Consider the following 20,398-nt stretch of genomic DNA (forward strand, 5'->3'; position numbering starts at 1 on the left):
CGCTTAGTTTTGTGAAGGAAGATGGAGTTCAATGCTATATATAGGATTCAAGTTCTTTGTTACAAGATGTATGAGTCAACAACACTTTAAACTTGTATTTGATTTTCTTTATTCTCTTATACTCTTGTATTAGAGTGTTGTGAGATGTATTTAATTATTTATTTTGGAGGGTGTGAGTATACTGGGGTTCTGAGTTAGTTGAGAGTATATTATGTGTTATAACAATTTTCACATAGTGTTTATTTTTTGTCGTCATTTGACAACAGTCGTGATTTTTTCTCCGTTTTGGAGTTTTTAAGTTAATCTCTTGTGTTTTTTTTTTGTTTTTTTTTAATGGTTTGTTTTTCCCCAACAACATCTCCCCTAATAGAATTAAAGTTTAACTTAATTTGTTGGGTGAAAGATATTAGTTTATATATTAAACTTTATATTTACTCAATGTGGAATTTGAGTATTTTCATATACACTCCTCACAGCCATTCCTATTGAGCTTCTTGTGTGACACGAAACTTTGGGGTTGAGATCCTCTCCATTTTTCTAAAGAAATAGAGATGTCAATTACTATAGTTTTATATTAAATCAATGATATAAATGCATATATTTTTGGAAATTGTGACATTAAATAGACATTTATACACAAAAAGTATAGTAATGGAGATATCCATTTCTTTTAAGAAATGGAGAAGATCTCTACTCGAATTTTTGATATATGAGACTTGATTTTTCTAATACACCTCTTTGCATCTAGTATTATTGAACTTGTTGTGGATATATAAATGACGGGTGATTCAAATTAATACACTCCTGATATTATAATAGAATTAAAGTTTAACTTAATTTATTCCTATAAATCATATAAAACTGACTTGTAAAAGTGAGAGACATCATTCTATCTAAACTTTTATTAAACTATGTCTTTAGTCAATGTGTGTGGGATAATTTAACTGATATAATATAGTTGAGTTAAATATGTATAAACAGTTGATTTAGGATTAAATATATTATGATAATATTTATTTATTTTTATGTATTAATATAATAAAATTATCGAATTTTTAATTATAATTTTTTTAAATAATTTAGAACAAGAAAAATACATTCCTTAGGGGAGTAAATAACTATAATTAGAGAGAGATAAAGTAATCCAAACACCCCTAAAAAAACAAACCTAATTAAATGCACTAGTTAAACATTTTACCATTTTTTATTAACACTTCTCCATTTCATTTGTCAAAAGACAAGACAACAAGAAGCAAAAGAAAAACCATACATCAAGTACTCTCTCACTCTCTAATTGACATTTTCTTCTTTGTGACCACACTCTCTCCAATTTCTATATATATAGGTGTAACATCTTCACCTCAACTCCATTGCCTAACTACCACTCTTTCCTCTCTTCAAAGCAATCACTTTTTTTTGTTCTCTTCTTTCAAATTTCACTCTCACAAAACAAAACACCATTCAAACTCTCTCTCCCAACAAGGAATATACCCTTTGATCCCAAAACCTTCCCCCTTTCCCTTTCTCTACTCTCTCCCTCTTTTCTATTATTATATTATTAAATATCCATTCATTCTCACTTAACACACTCCAAACACCTCTCTCTCTCTCTCTCTCTCTCTCTCTCTCTCTCTCTCTCTCTCTCTCTCTCTCTCTCTCTCTTAATATGCAACAACAAGTGGCATCAGAAGTTCAACACCACCAACTGAAAAAAAAGAACCAAGAAACACAGATGTGTAGAAAACTCAAACTAAGTATCACTGATCACAACAACCTCAAACTCACAACCACCGTTGATAACGATGACGATGATGTTTGTGACAAAATAGACGGCGAGGATCTTTTCATTCCACCTCTCAATTTCTCTATGGTTGATAATGGCATTTTCCGTTCCGGTTTCCCTGAACCTTCCAACTTCTCTTTCCTCCAAACCCTTGGCCTTCGCTCCATCATGTACATATATTTTTGTTTTGCATGTGTTTTGCTTTTGTGAACTCTTTTTTGATAACCCAATTCATGATTTATTAGTAAATTATTAAACTTTTTGTGATTTTATTGAGTTTTTCTTTGATGGGTCTATTTTGTATAGATATTTGTGCCCTGAACCATATCCAGAAGCTAACATGGAGTTTCTCAAGTCAAATGGAATCAAGCTTTATCACTTTGGAATTGAGGGTCATAAGGTTTGTTTGTGATTCTATTAATACATCTTCAATTCAACTTTTTTATTGGTTTATCTCAAAGATCAATTATATGAATGCACCAAGTGATGAAGTGAATTGAATAGATAATTGAATAAAAATCAATGGATATATCTAATTCAATTGACTTGTCTTTTTCATAATCTTATGGGGTATCCAATTATTTTTCTTCAAGTTGGTGTATGGGTGGATAATTTGTGACATATGGTGAAACAATTGGGCAAGGTTTTAAAAAACTCTTATTTATCGCGAAAATTGCCGCAACAAAATAGTATCTGCTGCTGATATTGATACTGTTATTCACCGTTTCTTTGATAAAGAAAAAATTGTGGTTAATTCACACTGCGATGACCACAATCAGTATCGCAACACCTATATAAATCAAAATTGCAAAAATCTTTACGCAACAATAACCGTTATTTAAAATCTCTAATGGGACCTTTATATGAATCATGAATGCTAGTGTTTAATCCAATGAGTTGTTATGTTAGGTATAAGAGGATAAAAGGGGTCATAAATCTAGTTGTTTTCATTATTATTTCTTATTCATATGTTTCTTTTCTAGATTGATTTTGTGTATGTTTGAATTCACACCGAGATCAATAGAATTTCGATGAATCGCCCTAATTTTGATCAAAATTACTCTTTGAAGTTTCAACAAAATCATGGTGTTAACTTTATGATCATAGTTTTTTCGATATCAATTTTATATTGTTGTCTTTTTTAGGTCTATAATTGATTCTGGTTGAATACACTTCTTTTTCTTGAGCATATTTGACATTTCTGTGTGAAAGAATCCCCATCAATCTTCAGCTGTATGCCAACTTGATAATATGGAAAATGGAAACCACTGTGGATGGAATCTAAGCTGGCTTGTGATGTCTTTTCCATGGCTATTTCAAATCAAATTATCACAATCATTTGTTTTTTTGTGAATATTTAATGGCTAAGAGGAGATCATAGAGTATTCTTCTTGTCTGTTGTATAATGGGACCATTACGAATTTGTCAAAAACCGATTTCGTTCGAGAACCATAAATTTTCCACCAGGATAAAGAAATAGCATCAAGTCATGATCAACCCTAGGGAACTAAAGAAGGAAAATATCGAGAAAAAACATAGCTTAAAAGTTGGATTTCGATTCTCTGCAGTCTAGTAAATCCGGTCTTCTTTGAGTCCAATTTACTAGATTTGAAGAGCGAATCACGTATTCTCAAGTTTCTAACTCGAATTCATCATTAATGTTTAGTGTGTTTACTACTAGCATGTTTTGTATGCGATGTATCAAATTGTAACCTCATTTGAACTTGTGGATGCAGGAGCCATTTGTAAACATCCCAGACGATACTATTCGGGAAGCCCTAAAAGTTCTTCTTGGTATGCTTATATCTCTTTAGTTAGCTCAAACTTAGTCGCAATTTCATCTCTTAAATTTTCAAGCAATAATCATCGGTGATCTAAATAATGCAGATGTAAGGAACCACCCAGTTATAATCCACTGTAAGCGAGGAAAGGTAAGACTCTACCGAGAGATATACATGGTTTTTCTCGTAAATGTCTTTGTGATTTGAACTAATAGGGTTCTGTTAGATAAGAACAGAACCCTATTAAAATTAATTAAAAAGTGTTTTCTCGTTAAAGTAGCTAATATCTTGAATTATTTTTGTTTACAGCACCGAACAGGTTGTTTGGTCGGATGCTATAGAAAGCTCCAAAAATGGTGCTTGTCGTCTGTTTTCGACGAGTACCAACGCTTTGCAGCTGCAAAAGCTCGAGTTTCAGATCAGAGGTTTGTAGAGTTGTTTGATATTTCAAGCTTGAAGCATATGCCTATACCATTTTCATATTTGAAGAGGTAACAACAACAAACATCAAAAAACAGTTATGCTAAACTGGGTTTTTCTTTCATTAGCTAGTGAAAGTGAATCTGAAGAAAAGACTTTTGAATAAATAAAATAGGAAAAGGTGATGGATGAACTTGTTCAATGCATTGAAGCAAACAACAAAGGAATAATTCTTCTTCTTTTTCTTCCATTTTTTAGAATAAGATAAGAAAAATCATCAAGTAGTATATTTTAGTATAGCAAGAATGTAAGATGTATCTGTGTTTGTGTTCCTAGTATTCTGTTTTTGTGTTTTGTTTTTCTGCTCTTGATTCATGAGCAATGAGAATGTAGATTAGTCTTGATTTTTTTCTTGAGGCTAAGAAAAATTCAAGAAAGCTATAAAAAGCATTGTTTTGTCAGCAGAGAAAGTTTATAATTTTATATTTGCTATATTGATTTTTGCTTTACTTTGTTTTACTTGATAAAAGCCTATTTTTAGTGTGGTGATTATCATTATTATCTTGCAATAACTGCATAATGTGGAAGTGTTTTGGAATTATTTATAGTATGTATGTTTTTAACTACTCTTTGTTGTTGCATCTGTTTACACTTTTTTTTAATATGTTTTTTTTTTTCTTTTGGTAACATTTTAATATGTTATTTGTTATTAAAAAAAATCATTTGTGACATAATTTCAATGATTTAACAATATTAAAAAACATTAGAATTAACATTAAAATTTAAAATAATAATTCTATTAAAATATTGAATAACATGTTTTTATCATTATTTCATGAATTAGATCATTATAAGCCATCTATATATCAGCATCACCGGAGGTAGCAAAACGTTATTCTCTGTGTCTTATAGATAACCTTTATTAAGTTGGAAAAATTCCTCACTCAATAAATGTTGTTTTCTTTTTTAATATAATATTAATTAATTTTTATTAGTTTTTTAAATGCAAAAACTTTATGAAATAAAAAAATAAAAGAATAAATGGAGGTAAAACTTTTTTTTTGTCAAGAAAGGAAGTAAAACTTGATCTATTAAAAAATAACAAATATGATACTTGAACATTTTCAACTATCTCTGAAAAATCTTTCAAAATTTTGAATAGGAAGTAAATTCTATCAAGTATTATAATATAAAAAAAACTTACATTAACTTGATATATTTTCTTCTCTAAAAAATGAAGCGTATTATGTATTATATTTAATTTTAATTAATTTGATTTTTAATTAAAAATATCTACACTATAAATTATTACATTTTACTATGCATGATAATTTATGACAATGTTTTATGTAAGAAGTTATATTATAAGAGTTGGATGAATGAAAGGACCCATTGGTTTTGAATTATGAAAATGCAAAATGACAATCTAATACAATATGAAATGCCAAGTGTTATTTATAAGCAGTTGTGTTGAAACTAACAAAGAGAACAACTAAGTTTCTAATACCCTATAAGCTTGAGTCTAGATTGAATGTACTTTAAGTTTATAGAAGTAATAGGCTTGAGGTCTAAAGGTTTAGTGAACAGGTCTGCAACTTGTTGAGAGGACGAATTAGGCAGCAAACGGAAGAGGTTGATTTGCAGCTTTTCTCATACAAGATGACAATCCAAGTCTATATGTGTCATACACTCATAGAAAGAAGAGTTGTTAAAAATATATTTTACAGATGCATAATCGCAGTATAAGAGAGCAGATTCAATTAGAGTGATAGACAATTCTTTGAGAAGGTTGGTGAACCATTGAATTTCACATATGATTGATGCTATTGTGCGATATTCTGCCTCAGTGGAACTGCGAGAAACAATGGGTTGTTTCTTTGACTTCCATGAAATCAAGGAATCTCCTAAGTAGATGAATAGCCACTGATGGATCTTCGTGTGTCAAGGCAAGTTTCCTAGTCAAAATTAGAGAACGCCTTTAGTTGTAAGGTAGAAGATGAAGCAAAGAATAAGCATTGGAGAACTCTTGAGGTACTGCAGGACTCGAATGGCAGTTGTGTAATGAGTAGTAGTGGGTTTGCTCATGTGTTGACTAAGTTGTTGTACTGGAAATGTGATGTTTGGGCGCTTATTAAGAAAATAAATTAGTTGACCAACGAGTCTTTGATAAGGAGTATGATGAGATAATGAAGTGCCTTCATTTGATGTCAAAAACATGTTTCTTGACATTGGTGTGGTAGCAGGCTTGCATTCTAATAAGCAAGTATTTGAGAGGATATCAAGTGTGTATTTCCTATCAAATTTTGATTCCTTAGATGCTTCGAGCTACTTCCAGACCGAGGAAGTACTTCAGAGTGCAATCTTTGATGTGAAACTGGTACTGGAATATGGTTTTGATATGCTTGATAATTTCTGAGTTATTACCTGCATTGACAAGGTCATCAATATAAATAAGTAAAGCAAGGAAAGAACTATGAGATTGATGAATAAATAAGGAATGATCGGTAGAACATTGTTTAAAATATTAGCTAACAACACAGTAGATAACTTAGGAAACCATTATCTACTTGATTGTTTCAAACCATATAGAGATTTCCAAATTACAAACTTGATTTGGATAAGAAGGTTCAATGCCTTTTGGTAAAGTCATGTAGACCTCCTCATCTATATTCCCATGAAGTAATGCATTATTAACATCAAATTGATGAAGATAAACATTTAAATAAAACGTTAAGGAAAGAAGTAGTCTTACAGTGGTGAGCTTGGAAGCAAGAGAAAGGTGTCAAAGAAATATATACCTTCATTTTAGGTGAATCCTTTGGCCACTGACCTTGCTTTATATCTTTCAATGGTGAAATTAGAATGGAATTTTGTCTTATAGACCCATTTTCAACCAACTACATTTTTATCTGGTGGGAGGGTGGTGAAGATCCAAGTCTTGTTGTGTAGGGGGCTTGGATTTCATTTTCCATGGCTTTAACCTAATGCGGATGAAGGATGGCTTGCTTGTAAGTTGTTGGATCTCAAGAAGTAAAAATAGCAAATATAAAGGAATAAAATGCATGACATGTTTGATGATAAGAAATAAATTTGGAAATGTTATAAAGGATGGGAGAATGAGATGTAGAGAAAGCAAAAACATGAAGATATGTAGGTGTGATTTTCTGTCTAATTAATTTTCTAAGAAGTGATGATGGATCGATATTATTTTTTGTATGTGATGAAGGTTGATTAATGAGGGTCTTGGGTAGGAGGTGAAGTTGGTAAGGTAAGGTCGGGTTCTTTAATTGGTAAGGTAGGGCAAGGTTCGATTTTAGTGGAGAAGTAAGACATGAATGCGGTATTGGATTGATCATTATCCCGAATTTGGTCAGAATTGTTGAGTATTCTGGTGGGTGGTGTATAAGGAAAATTGGTTTCATAAAAGGAACAATTTTGAGAAATGAAAGTTGATCTTGCGATAAGGTCAAAAAGAATATATCCTTTTATGCCATTGTGATATCCTAGAAACATATACCTAGTAGCTCTAGGATCAAGTTTGTCTCAATTTCTAGTTATGGTGGTGGCATAGGTGACGTAACCAAAAATCTTAAGATGCAAAAAAGAGGATGGTTCTTTGAAGAGGAGTTCGTAAGGGGTTTTGTTATGAATGGTAAGCTGCATAATCTGTTAATCAAGTAGGTAGCATGACATAAAACAAATGACCAAAAACACTTAGACAAATTGGCACGAGATAAAAGTGATGTAGTAACACTGAGTAAGTGTTTGTGCTTTCTTTTAGTAGTGAAATTTTGTTAAGGTGTTTCAATGCACCTTATTTGATGCAAAATGCCTAAGGATGCATAATATGATGGCAATGATAAATTCTTTGCCATTGTCACTACGTATGGATTTAATTTTACATGAAAATTTAGTATGACAATATGTAATAAAGTTTTGAATAATACCAAGTTCTCCGGTTGTTACCAGCAAGGCCGTCTCAATTTTTTAGAGGCCCTGTGTAGATTAGTTGTGTTTCAACCATGACAAAACAATTAGAGGCCCTATTTACCTCCATTTTAATAGTGGCAAAGATTTACGAGGCCCTATTTAGTTAGGATTTAATCGTAAAAAATTTGAGGCCCTGTGCGATAGCCCACCTTGCACGCCCTCAAAGACGGCCCTGGTTACCAGTTTCGGCTGGTTCCCACAGATTCAGTAGCTTATCCATTCTAGAAATCAGACCAGACCGACGACCAAATTGTTAAAGGCTTCCCCGGCTCCCTCATGTCTCAGCAAAGCCTTGGGGGTAATTATTCTGAAATGGCCTAATGCCCAAATAGCCAAGGCCTAATTCACCTCAAATTCACTCCACATGATCCAAGGTGTAAAAGTCATCTCACATAAAAAATAAGGTACATTCTTGTATCTCCATATTTCACTATACTCATCTTAAATTTTGAAGTGACTTAAGCGTCAGAATGTTAACCTTGTAGGTACACCCGCCCTACCATATAAGAGATTGGAGTTTTCGGTTCAATAATATCAATTCATCAACCATATTCATGACTAGTTCTTGAACAGAAGAATATTTATAAATAAAATAATTTTTTAAACAAGATACATACCGTCGTAATATTAAATTTTACATCAAACATTTTATAAGTGGGGAAAATTTAACTAAGAAGAAATGTATTAAGATTAAAACTAAAATTGTAAAATATTAAATGCCAGGAGAGATGAAATTGGTAATTTTTGGATTATGTAGGGATAAATGGAAAAGTAATATGAAGTAAAACCTTTTGTTTGTTATTACTTACACCTTTGTCAGTTTTGGAAAAAAAGTTTTCGTGGGCTTCTAAGCCCTACTTCATTCTTTAAGCCCACCCCCACTTGTACATAGAAAATTATATCTAGCACCTTTAACATTATACTTAACACTCCTACGTTTTTTCTAATGACTATTTTATATTATAATTAAAAAAACAAATTTTTTAAATAGATTCATATTTAATACTATCGATTTATTACATTTTAGTTTCATAAGAGTTATATATTGTTTTATTACATTTTTTTTATCCTCGAGACACTTTTAAAAAATTGGAGAAGAAAAAAATATTATCAAATAAAGTGTCACTAAAAATCATTTCACAACCGTTGTTGAGAAATTTTTAACAAAGTTATCTTAATATTTTAAGGCTAAATTCTGACTTTTTTTAAACTAACACCTCAATATTCCAGAGACTCATAATAAGAAAAATTATCTTTAAAGATGTGTAATAATTAGTCTCTATTTTATTCAATTCAATATTATTCTTAAGTAAATCATTTTTCTATTTTAATGCAAACTTATTTTATTTTTTCATTGAAATAGATTAAAACTATTTTTGTATACTGTAATTAGTGGACATACTAATTTTATCCGACATGATCATTGTATGATGAAGATAGTTGAATGTTTTTTTTTTTAAATCTAAATATGTAACTGATCTTTGCAACTATATTTTTTTTATTTATGTAATTTGTTTGTTTTGTTTTGATATTTACAAATATATGTCATTTTATTTTGATTTTTGTATTTTTTTTAGTTCCTCCAAAATTAGTTCATATTAGAATTGATCATTCTAACATATATGTAATATTTGAGTTAACCCTTAGGGATCAACTACATGTTCTATAATATTATTTTGCATCCTACTTTACTATGAATGTAATTTATTTATGTTAATTGTTGAGTAAAAGGACTAAGTTCCATGTTTTGTTATTGTAAGCAAAGTTAATATGGTTATTGTTAGCTAATAAAATATTTGTGTTATTTATGTTGTTGAGATTGAATGTTAAATATTGTTGTTGTATTATCCTTCTTTTTTTTTTTTTTTTTTAAAATATAGATATTTAACAACCATACATCATTCATACAAGTGTAACAACCCGACCCGGAACATTAATTGAAAAACCCGTTTGTGCATCCACTAATAAGATTTCAAGACAAATGGATAAAATGGTCAACACCAAAGATAAATTGAACAATTCTCATTAAAGTCACATGTTGACATAAGTAAAGTGATAGTTAATTGGAATTAAAAAGGGTGGTTTAGCTACTAAGCAATCTCTAGAGCAATATGGGGAAATTGGAGATTTCATAAGTTAAGTGGAGAGGCATTATGGTCATTTGGCAAGTATTTTTTATTAGTTGTTAGAATCAACTTCAGAACCACCTCCCTCACCAATGAAAAGATTTCTCGTAGAAAGGGATATAAGTAGGGGGTGACAAACAGGCATGTCCGTCCAGTTTAGAGTCCACCCCACAAAAGCCTGCAAAAAAGGGACGGAGTGGTCCTAATTGAGGGTGCGTGCCTAAAATATTGACCCGTCCCGCAAAAAAGTGAAAGTGAGGCGGACGAAGCCCGCGTATATTACACTTTTTAAGCCTAAAAATGCAAAATTTATATTAATGCACATCCCCGCAAAAGTCCGCACAAAAAACGGGACGGGGCGGTCACGTACACTAGAGGCTGGGGGCCTAAAATCTTTGTCCTCCCTGCACAAAAGTGCGGGCAAAACGGGCATGTCCAACGAGCCGAGCCCGTTTTGCCACCCCTAGATATAAGTGAGAAGAAGAAAAGCTTTGTGCCATGGTTGATGCAAGGCTAGTTCTTGTACTCTATCTTTTCCTAGTTTCATTTTAATTTCTCACTAGTTTTCACCTTCCTAAATGCAAGGGGAAAGACTTGCCATGGATAAGAGAGTTTCACCATGGACCCCAATTAATAGACGAAAGTTGGCTTTAGATGGTTGAAGATTAATTAAAGATTGGAAATTTGGGCTTGCACATAGCTAGGAAGGAAGAAGTTCATTATCTCTTCATCATCTCTTTCAATTTGTGGAAAAAGGCGGGTTCACCTCCCTTAAGAATTCATCTAGAAATTAGAATAGAAATACAATCTTGCATGCGGTAGAGTAAAGTTTGAGTTTGTATTATAATGTGAATGCATGCTAGAGTTAGAATTTAATGGATTGATGAGTTGAGAATTGATGTGTTTCTAGGTTTATTTTGGTATCCTAGTTATGCCTAGATGATAGGTATTATTGGGTGAAGTGAATATATGTTAACAACTGGTTTTACTACTAAGGAAATTGTAAAAAAAAGTGGAAATCTAATACCTTTATTTGAATCAAGGGATTGCTTATTCGAATTAAGAGAATAAACTATGCAATTCTGGAAGTTTCTAGAAACAAAGAGGTTTCTTAGAAACAAATAAGTTTCTAGCTTCCACATTCAAGATTGAAAATCTTGAAATAGTGGACACTCTATTCGATCAAAGTAAAGCGAAAGAGTGGGGGTTAAAAACATATTGAGAAAACTTCCACATTCAAGATGGGGGTTATTGGACTAGTTGACACTCTTTTGGAGATCAAAGTAATGCGAAAATAGTGGGGTTATGAACTTAGTCAAATACACTTTGTTGAGAAAGTTCTTGATAAGTTCAAACTGCCACGTTTCAAGAAAATGAATATTCAATTTGATCTTAGTGTCAAAATGATCATGGAAGATTTGTGGCTATATTAGAATACACAAGGATTTTCGATTCTTTTGAAAACCAAAATCTTGACCTCCATCATGGTTGGTTTCCTACCATATTAGAAGGATATACCAATATGAGTTAGATATCAGGTGTTGGAGATTGTAAATTTACAACTGAGTGGATATTTACACTAGTTGAAGGTGAGATTTCTTGGAAGAGCAAGAAACAAACATGCATCACTCTCTTGATCATGGAGCCATAGTGTGTGTATCTCACTTCCACTGGTCAAAGAATTTAAATGGTTGAGGGACCTTCTGCCGAAAGTTCCATTGGCTAAATACAATGTTTCAACGAGGTTAACACATTGTGTTAATCAAGCCAATTTAGCAAGATATTTCAGATAAGTGTAAAATGGAAAGTCTGGGCACTTAGGCCTTAGACATTCGTGAGAAAATTGATTAAAGATGTAATCATTTCACTCGCATATATATGATCGATCTATAATTTGACTGATCCGTTTTCTAAGTTACTGCCAAAGACTTGGTAAAGATAACCTCGAGAGGTATGGGGTTGAAACTCCTTGAGCAAGAGTTCCGACAGCAGCGGCAACCCAATCTTACGTTAACAAAACATTAACCTCAAGATTCAATGGGTAACAACAAGTCGTTGATTTGGATAATTGTCGTATATTTCGTGATAATGTTGACATTAAAAATGAGGGTTGAGTTTTATTTCAAACTCTTAATGAAGTTCAATACCGAGGGTACGTGTCTCATGGAAAAAAGACAAAATATGAACTTCACCTATGTGAATTTCGAGATGGCGTCGTCTCAAAGTGAGAGTTGGAGTTTCTCTCATGAAATATTCATGAAACATGATAGCATATGACCATAAATAAGTGCTAGGCGAGGAATATAGGCAAAGAACCCTTAAAGAATGTGTGTAACAAAACGCCGATATAATCATATGGATTAATGGTTTAAAAGCATTGCTACCTAACATTCCGATTAGACTTTGCATTATCCTTACTAAGGTTAAGTTTAAAATTGAAAGATACTTAACTGTATTAACATTCTTTGTTTCCCTTATTCTGGAATTGGAATTATCATTATTAGAACAAGTGGGGGTATTGTAAATTATTAACAATAATTTATAATATGAGTGTTCCAAAATGACAAGAAAATATGCTAGTGAATTTGAATTTTGAATTCGAAAGTTGGCAGCACTTCATGAAATGTTGCAGAATGAAAACATGCAACTCCTAGTAAATGTTGCAATAGGACAAGCATTGTAACTTTTGAAAAATGAATTGTTTCACCAATGGTCGCTACCTTATGAAACAATACTAAAGTGGCTTATAAAAACCTCATTCTGGATTCAGAAATTCATAACAAAAAATGTACATCTGATAAGCCTATCATCTTCACTAAAATTCCAGACAGTCTTTGCTACATCCGAGTTTTCATCGGTCTTACGCAAACTCGATAAAAGGCTGAATTATCCTGGATATTCATGCGTTTCAACTCTAAGACATATTGAGAGTGCTTGAAATACTTATAAAAAAAGTGATTTCGTTCACGATTCTAGCCTCGACCCATTCGATTAAATCATTTTTCTAACTAACTATATATATATATATATATATATATATATATATATATATATATATATATATATAATCATTTTTCTAACTAACTATATATATATATATATATATATATATATATATATATATATATATATATATATATATATATATATATATATATATATATATATATATATATATATATATATATATATATATATATATATAAGGAGTGCTAGCAACACTCTCTCAAACACTCACTTTCTCATTGGTTGAAACATGTGTGGGTCCCTCACTTTGAAAATAGGTCTCACATAAAGTGGTAGGACCCACACATATTTCAACCAATAAGAGTGTGAGTGTTTGAGAGAGTGTTTTTAGCATTTCTCATATATATATATATATATATATATATATATATATATATATATATATATATATATATATATATATATAAGCCTTTAAACCGTAGAAAATTTTAAAAATAAAACTATATACAAGCAACAATAAGTCGATATAGTGTTCCTTATCAATCATTAACTTGAATTTGTCTTAGATATTTTTTATAAGCAAAAGATATCATTATGTGAATACATATAGGACACTCGTACGACTCGTGTTGAAAAAGACAGATAAATATCTATAAATAAATAAGTTATTTGTTTTATTTTGACACTTTTTAAATTAGTGTTTCACATTGGGAAGACACTCATAGAACACGTGTTGAACAATTTAAATAAATTTTTTAAAAAAGAATTTTTTTTTTCTTTGCTTTAACACATTTTATACATATGAGATAAATCTCACACACATTTAAATAAGTTAAACATGTATTGAAACAATGTTATCAATAAAAAATTAAAAACAATAATTTTGATTGAAATATTTTTAATTTTTTAAGTAATAGATGGATAAATAAAATTCAAATATTATCATATATATATATATATATATATATATATATATATATATATATATATATATATATATATATATATATATATATATATATATATATATATAGCGGTGTGGCTGTCCTATATTTTTAATATTATCGATGTCAAATTGTGTGTATCATGTCGTGTCTCGATATCCGTGCCAGCGTATGTGCTTGATAACCCTTAACAATTTAAACTAACACCCTCTTTGTAAACACGTTAAGAGCAACTCCAGCAGCAACTTTTTAAGCTTAACCCCCATAGTGAAGCCAATTTTTTCACATCCCACGAAGAGCATCTGATTTCCTCTTAACCAAATACACCAATAAGTTGTTAGTCAAATTAAGCTTATGAGACTTCCTTTGATCCCTACATTCAAACTGTTTCCGTACAGCAGACAGTTTTCTGTTAAACTTGCAGCAGCCATTAGATTAATTAATACCCTCTTATAATATTACTAATAATTTATATTTTCTTTTAACTACTGACATTGAAAATAAGTTTTTCATTCATATTTATATACCACCTTGATATCACGCAAAACATTATGGTTGACCTAACATGACGATAAAACTTGATGATGATAACTTCACGAGGATGTTGAATCAAACATTAAAAGTTTGTCAGTTATATCATCAAATTTGGGAATCATAAATTGCAATTTCCCTCACTCTGTCCACAGATCCAAATTTGTGCAGTGTTTCAGTGTTACAGCCATGGTAAATTTTTCATTTCCTCCTGGTCCCCAAAACCATAACATTATGACTATTTCAGTGTATATTTATTTTTTTTACACTCTTTTCTTACTTTTTACCTTGACTTGCTTTTTATGTTATACTTTCCATTTTTAGTTATGTCTTTTTGTTTTTTATTTTCTATTATAAAAATTATATGTTACACATTAAATATGAAACCTCATCTGAGATTGACCTTACACTGCCACAATTAATATTATTATTATTTTATAAGACATGAAAATTAATTTTTTTTATCAATAATAACTAACATGTCTACCTTTTTTATTTCAAAATTAATCTAGTTTATAAACAAATTTTAAATATATCCTTATTTCAAACAAATTAATTTTTTTATATAGAAGACACGTCACTTTTATTGGAGCACTATTTATATTTATATTTTAGTTTTCTGTGAATTTTAACAAAATTTATAGTTTTTAAAATTAATTTTTTTTAAATAGCATAAAATTTTGAAGAAAATAATTTTTGTAGGAAAACCAACTAAAAATTAAATTATAAATAAAAAAACACTGAGACGCCAACTGCAGTTGCGCCACTTATAAAAAAACGCACCAATTGAATTGACGCTAGGAATGATAAAACAGACTGGTCTAATGAGCATATCCGTTTTTCCTGCATTTTTTTGTGATAGACAAAAAAATTAGACTCACTGGCCCCTTTAATATGTCTGTCATGCTCCATCTCACTATTTTACGGACTCGGATATTAAATGATATTTATTTTGCATTTTTTTAGTCTTAAAAGATGCAGTATCCGTCAAGCCTCACCCTTGTTTTTTGTGGGGCGGGTTAAGGTTTTAAACTCATGCTTTTAACAATGTTTTTCTTACCATGTCCTGTTTTTATTTTGGGTTTCGCGGAGCCAGACTAAATGAAACGGGCACGCCGTTTGCCAACCGTAATTGACGTGCCCTCTATACCAATAAATTAATTTGTTTGAAATACAGGTTCATTGAGAATTTGTGTAGAGAATAGGCTGAGTTGAGAGAAAAATTAGAAAGGTAGGACATTTTAATAAAAAATAATGAGAATTAGGGTTTTGCTTTGTGTGAATTTACAAGTTGCACAGACAAGACAATATGACAAAAACAACATTCATTTTGTAGCAAACTTCATAGGACTTTGTTTACGTTATATCTTTGTCAAATCAGACTATGGTAGGGTAACATAAAACAGAAGACAATATGAATATATATAATAATGAAGTTATGAATTTTCTACATTGTAGTATAACATGCAATCAATTGGATTGGATGGGAATGACCAATTACATAAAACTGTTGATGTTGTGTTGAGAATCAAAATTATTACAACCTTTGTTTGTGGTCCTATGGGTTTGGGTGAGTCACGAGTGGTTGAAAACATTGCAGAGCTGTAATAAATTTGTTATGGTCAAAAGTCAAAAACTATAGCTACCTTAATAACTATTGTTGTATCTGTTACTATAGGTAACAGCCATGCAGTGATGTAGGTATATGACTCAAAACATGTTTATAGGATGTTGGTTTGTTTGAAACTATGACTTAGTTTAAAAACCATGTTTTTAAGACTTGAGTTAAACCATGGTTTTTGTGAATTTTAAAGATGTTTTCAAACATGTTTTGAGTAGTGGTTAGAGAGTTGAAAACATGTTTTCATGTTTAACTTCAGTGGAAATAGTAAATAATGTGCTTTTTAATTACTGATCAGTGCAGTTTAGTAAAATGACAAGAATTAATTAGCATGGTTAATAAGTACATGTATAAATTGTAATTTTGTAGGGTAGGGTATTAATAGTTGATGATTAAGCAGGATGAGAATATTGCACAAAATTGTAGCAAAAGGAATATGGTAGTACAATGCAGTGAACCTCATAGTACATAATTAATGAACCAAACCCATACAATTCACCCTTGAAATTGAAAGTAAACTTTTTTTTTTTACTTATTTCATTCCAGAATAAGGGTTGTATATAATGATGGTTTTATTAAATTATTTTAATTAGTTAACTATATGTTTTTATTATTATAAATACAAATAAAATAATAATATAGTAACTTCCAAGTCTTTATCATCTGTATGTTTGTATTATTAAGTATATATAATGGTGGTACGTAGAGTATAAATTACTATATATATGTTAAAAATAAATAAAAGATTAAAAAAAAATTGATTTCTACATATCATTATTTATTTTAAGTCTTTCTATTTTTTTTTTAAATAGCCGGCCATCAAATGATTTTCTTAATACAATTGATCATGATTGTTAAAGAATTCACATTTATTGTATAAAGAGATTAAAAATAAAATATAATATATTTATAAGATTTTTAAAAAAAAAAATACCAACGACTTATTTATAATATGATGTTATAAAAAATACAAAAAAAAATATTGTTGACAAAAATTAAACTCTAAACTAATTTCTTACACTATTTGGTTAGCAATAGGCGCAAAAGTTAGAATTAATTGAAATTTTTATGAATATTTTAAAAACTCAATTCAATGTCTATGTCAAATTTACTTACTTGGGTTGCTGGTTTGGTTTTGATCTTCTTGTAATTTGGGTTGGAGTACCCTAGTGCTCCTATCTATTTAAGAGTTGCTTGTAAAAAAAATTGAGTTACATTCCAATATAAGTTTTTGAATTTTTCAAATTTACTCAAACAATAATCCTAAACCATTATTTGAAAAAATTGAGTTACATTCCAATATAAGTTTTTGAATTTTTCAAATTTACTCAAACAATATTCCTAAACCATTATTTGAAAAAATTAAGAGTATGTTTGGATTAACTGTGAAAAAAATTGATTCTAAAAGAATTGAATTTAACAGCATTGATTTTAATAGAATTGAGTTTAGAAAAATTAATTTATGTTTGGATACATTTATATAAAAACAAGTTAAATAATAAATTTTAGTGTAAAAATCATCCAAAATTATTTCTGGAGGCAAAAGCTTCAAATTCTAACATCAAACTTATTTTTAAAAAACCAAACACCTTAAAATCATCAATAATTAATTTTACACTTTTAAAATTAATTATAAAAAATTTTGGCTAAATTACAATTTTAGTCCCCCTGTTTTAGGTTTTTCACGATTTTGGTCCCCCTATTTTATTTTTAAACAGTTTTGGTCCCCCATCCCAATTTTGTCCATGAACAGCGCTTGAACAGTACATGTCCGTAGATGAATAGTACATGTCCGTACATGAACAGTATATGTCCGTACATGAACAGTTGCATCAAAATTGGGATGGGGGACCAAAACTGTTTAAAAAGAAAATAGGGGGACCAAAATCGTGAAAAACCCAAAACAGAGGGACCAAAACTGTAATTTAGCCAAAAATTTTAAAGTAGAACTAAAGAAGAACTAAAATTTTAACTATAATGTTAAATCAATGAGTTGATAGATGTGTGTCAACATCTAAATCACCTTTCATCTTTAAAAAAACAAATGTCTAGTCATTAGGTTATTAGACAATAAATTAAAAACTTAATTAATCAAAAAATATTAACTAGAACTATGTTAAATTTCAAATAATATTTTCTTAGACAACTTGTTGCATATAAATGTGATCAAGTACATTTTGATACAAGAAAAGGATGGTTTTATTTTCTTGCATAATGGTAGCAAGAATGTCAGCATGAGTAGGCCAAGAGGCTGACATAAAAATTAATGACCAAAAAATTTGAAGAGGGGGAGGGTCCAAGCAAGGAATAAAGGGGTACATATCCCAAGAAAAACAAACTCTCATTATCCTTTCTGTCTTACCCTAGCTAGAAAGGGACACATCAACCCTAATTTTATGTGCAGGTAATCATCACCTATATTCACTGCCTCTGTCTTCCATGTCATTTTTATTTCCTTTTTTTCTCTATTTTTTTCATCTCTCATAACCCTCACAACACTCCCTCCTCAACCTCTAGGTTTCATTATATATATAGCTCCATCATTTCATTCTCTCTCACACATTTCACACTTCTCATATATACATGCAATGCAGCTATATTCAAGTTGAGTTTCTCTAGGGTTCAAAACATGTACCGTTTCATACCAGAAATGGTCACAATGTTATTCTTTTTCATGGATCTTCATGGTGATGAAGAACAAAGGAACTTGCAGTGAATGTTATGGCGATATCTCTCCTGAGCTTATTCTTCTTATGTTTTTGTTTTGTTATTTTTTATTTTTTATATAGTTTATAAGTTTTCTTGACCTTGCAAGTCCAAGATCTTTAATAATCTAGGTCAAGATTATTTATTCATAATAAGTTTAGGATAGTAGATGATAATTCATCTCATATCTTTTGATTTCTTTGAACAATTTATGTAATTTCTTAGTTTAGTTAAATTTTATAATTTGTAATACTTTATAGTATAAGAGTATGTCAAAATAAAAGAAAAACTTTGACCTATATCCCCTTATTTTCTTACACATCCTTCAGTTTTTCTAGTAATTTAGAAATCTTTTTAATATTGTGTTTTATGTGAGTTTAAATATTTGTTTGATGCTCCTTGTAGATGTATAGCGTATTCCATAGGTAAACATTGTCTATATGTTGAGAATATTAAAATAAATATCCATCGTAATTACTAAACAAAATTTAGGATCACAAAGGATTTATGATTTGTATTATTTTGAATGTGTAAAAAAAGATTTGTAGTTTTTACATCGTTTAATAAAACTAGTACCGTGTAGATTTTGGCTTATGATTAAATCTCTTACTAAAACATAACCTAAATGCTCAAGAAAATTTTCATCAACTCATTATTTTGAGGTCTATTGGTTCTTAACCACATATATGAAACAACAAAGTAAAAAATTTGATTAGAGGAAAACTCGTTCAAGTTTGGGTGTGTATGAGTTGGTTAACCAAACCATATCTGAAAACTATTTTCAAACTCAGTATTAAACTGTTTATATGAACCAAACTAGACTGGTTAAAACCAAACAAAACTGATTTCTGAAACCTGCTTATGATTTTGTGAAGTGTTTGAAATTTGTCCAAAGTGTTTGAATTTGCAAAGAGATTTTAAAAACCCAATTTTTAAACTGATTTTCCGATAGAAACAACTTTAAAAACAATTTTTTTAAAAGACAGAAAATAAAATATATCTCAAACAATTTTAGTGTAATGCAGGTTCGCAGCGTTTGCATGCTTTCATATGCGTTTATGACGGTGTAAATTTGTTTTGGTTGATAGTAGTTCATGAATTTATTGAACTGATTTTGTTTAGACTAGATTGTTGATTTTGTAAATGAATTGTGTGCCCCTATTGTGCATTGTCTATTAATTTTTTACTTGGTTTTTCACTGAACGAAATTTACAGAATATACAATGAATTAGAATTAAAAATTAGATTTAGGTACCCAGTGTTTTAACCAAATTCAAATTTGGGTTATGTATTTTATGAGAGGTTCGTGCAGTTGCACAATAGACAGCCAGTATCCATGTTCGAAACCAACAGCAATGTTTGTTATTAATGTTTGTTATTACATTTCATTTATTAATTTTTTAAAATTATTACCGCTTCCATGTAACCACATGTTGTGTTTCCTGAATATGTGCTTTATTTATAGATTTATACAAGAGTCTGTATTAGTACAAAAAACCAATTCCATTTTGTATGCTGCTACATTTGGC

The 20,398-nt window shown here is 30.1% G+C and overlaps 1 protein-coding gene across 1 annotated transcript; it reads left to right on the top strand.

Moving 5' to 3' along the window:
- The first annotated feature begins 1,348 nt into the window (after positions 1 to 1,348).
- LOC131616023 (probable tyrosine-protein phosphatase DSP4) lies at positions 1,349 to 4,493 on the top strand. The gene is made up of 5 exons (XM_058887240.1): positions 1,349 to 1,953; positions 2,090 to 2,183; positions 3,520 to 3,577; positions 3,671 to 3,714; positions 3,874 to 4,493. Exons 1-5 carry the CDS (start codon positions 1,667 to 1,669, stop codon positions 4,057 to 4,059), a joined length of 669 nt encoding a protein of 222 aa, XP_058743223.1. The 5' UTR covers positions 1,349 to 1,666; the 3' UTR covers positions 4,060 to 4,493.
- The last annotated feature ends 15,905 nt before the right edge of the window (positions 4,494 to 20,398 follow it).

Source organism: Vicia villosa, linkage group LG7 (assembly GCF_029867415.1).
Source record: "Vicia villosa cultivar HV-30 ecotype Madison, WI linkage group LG7, Vvil1.0, whole genome shotgun sequence".
In the NCBI taxonomy this organism is placed as follows: domain Eukaryota; kingdom Viridiplantae; phylum Streptophyta; class Magnoliopsida; order Fabales; family Fabaceae; genus Vicia; species Vicia villosa.

Coding starts and splice junctions, on each gene's coding strand:
- LOC131616023 (XM_058887240.1), top strand. CDS start 1,667: ATGCAACAACAAGTGGCATCAGAAGTTCAACACCACCAACTGAAAAAA. Junction 2,184..3,519: donor TTGGAATTGAGGGTCATAAG/GTTTGTTTGTGA, acceptor TTGTGGATGCAG/GAGCCATTTGTAAACATCCC. Junction 3,578..3,670: donor AGCCCTAAAAGTTCTTCTTG/GTATGCTTATAT, acceptor TAAATAATGCAG/ATGTAAGGAACCACCCAGTT.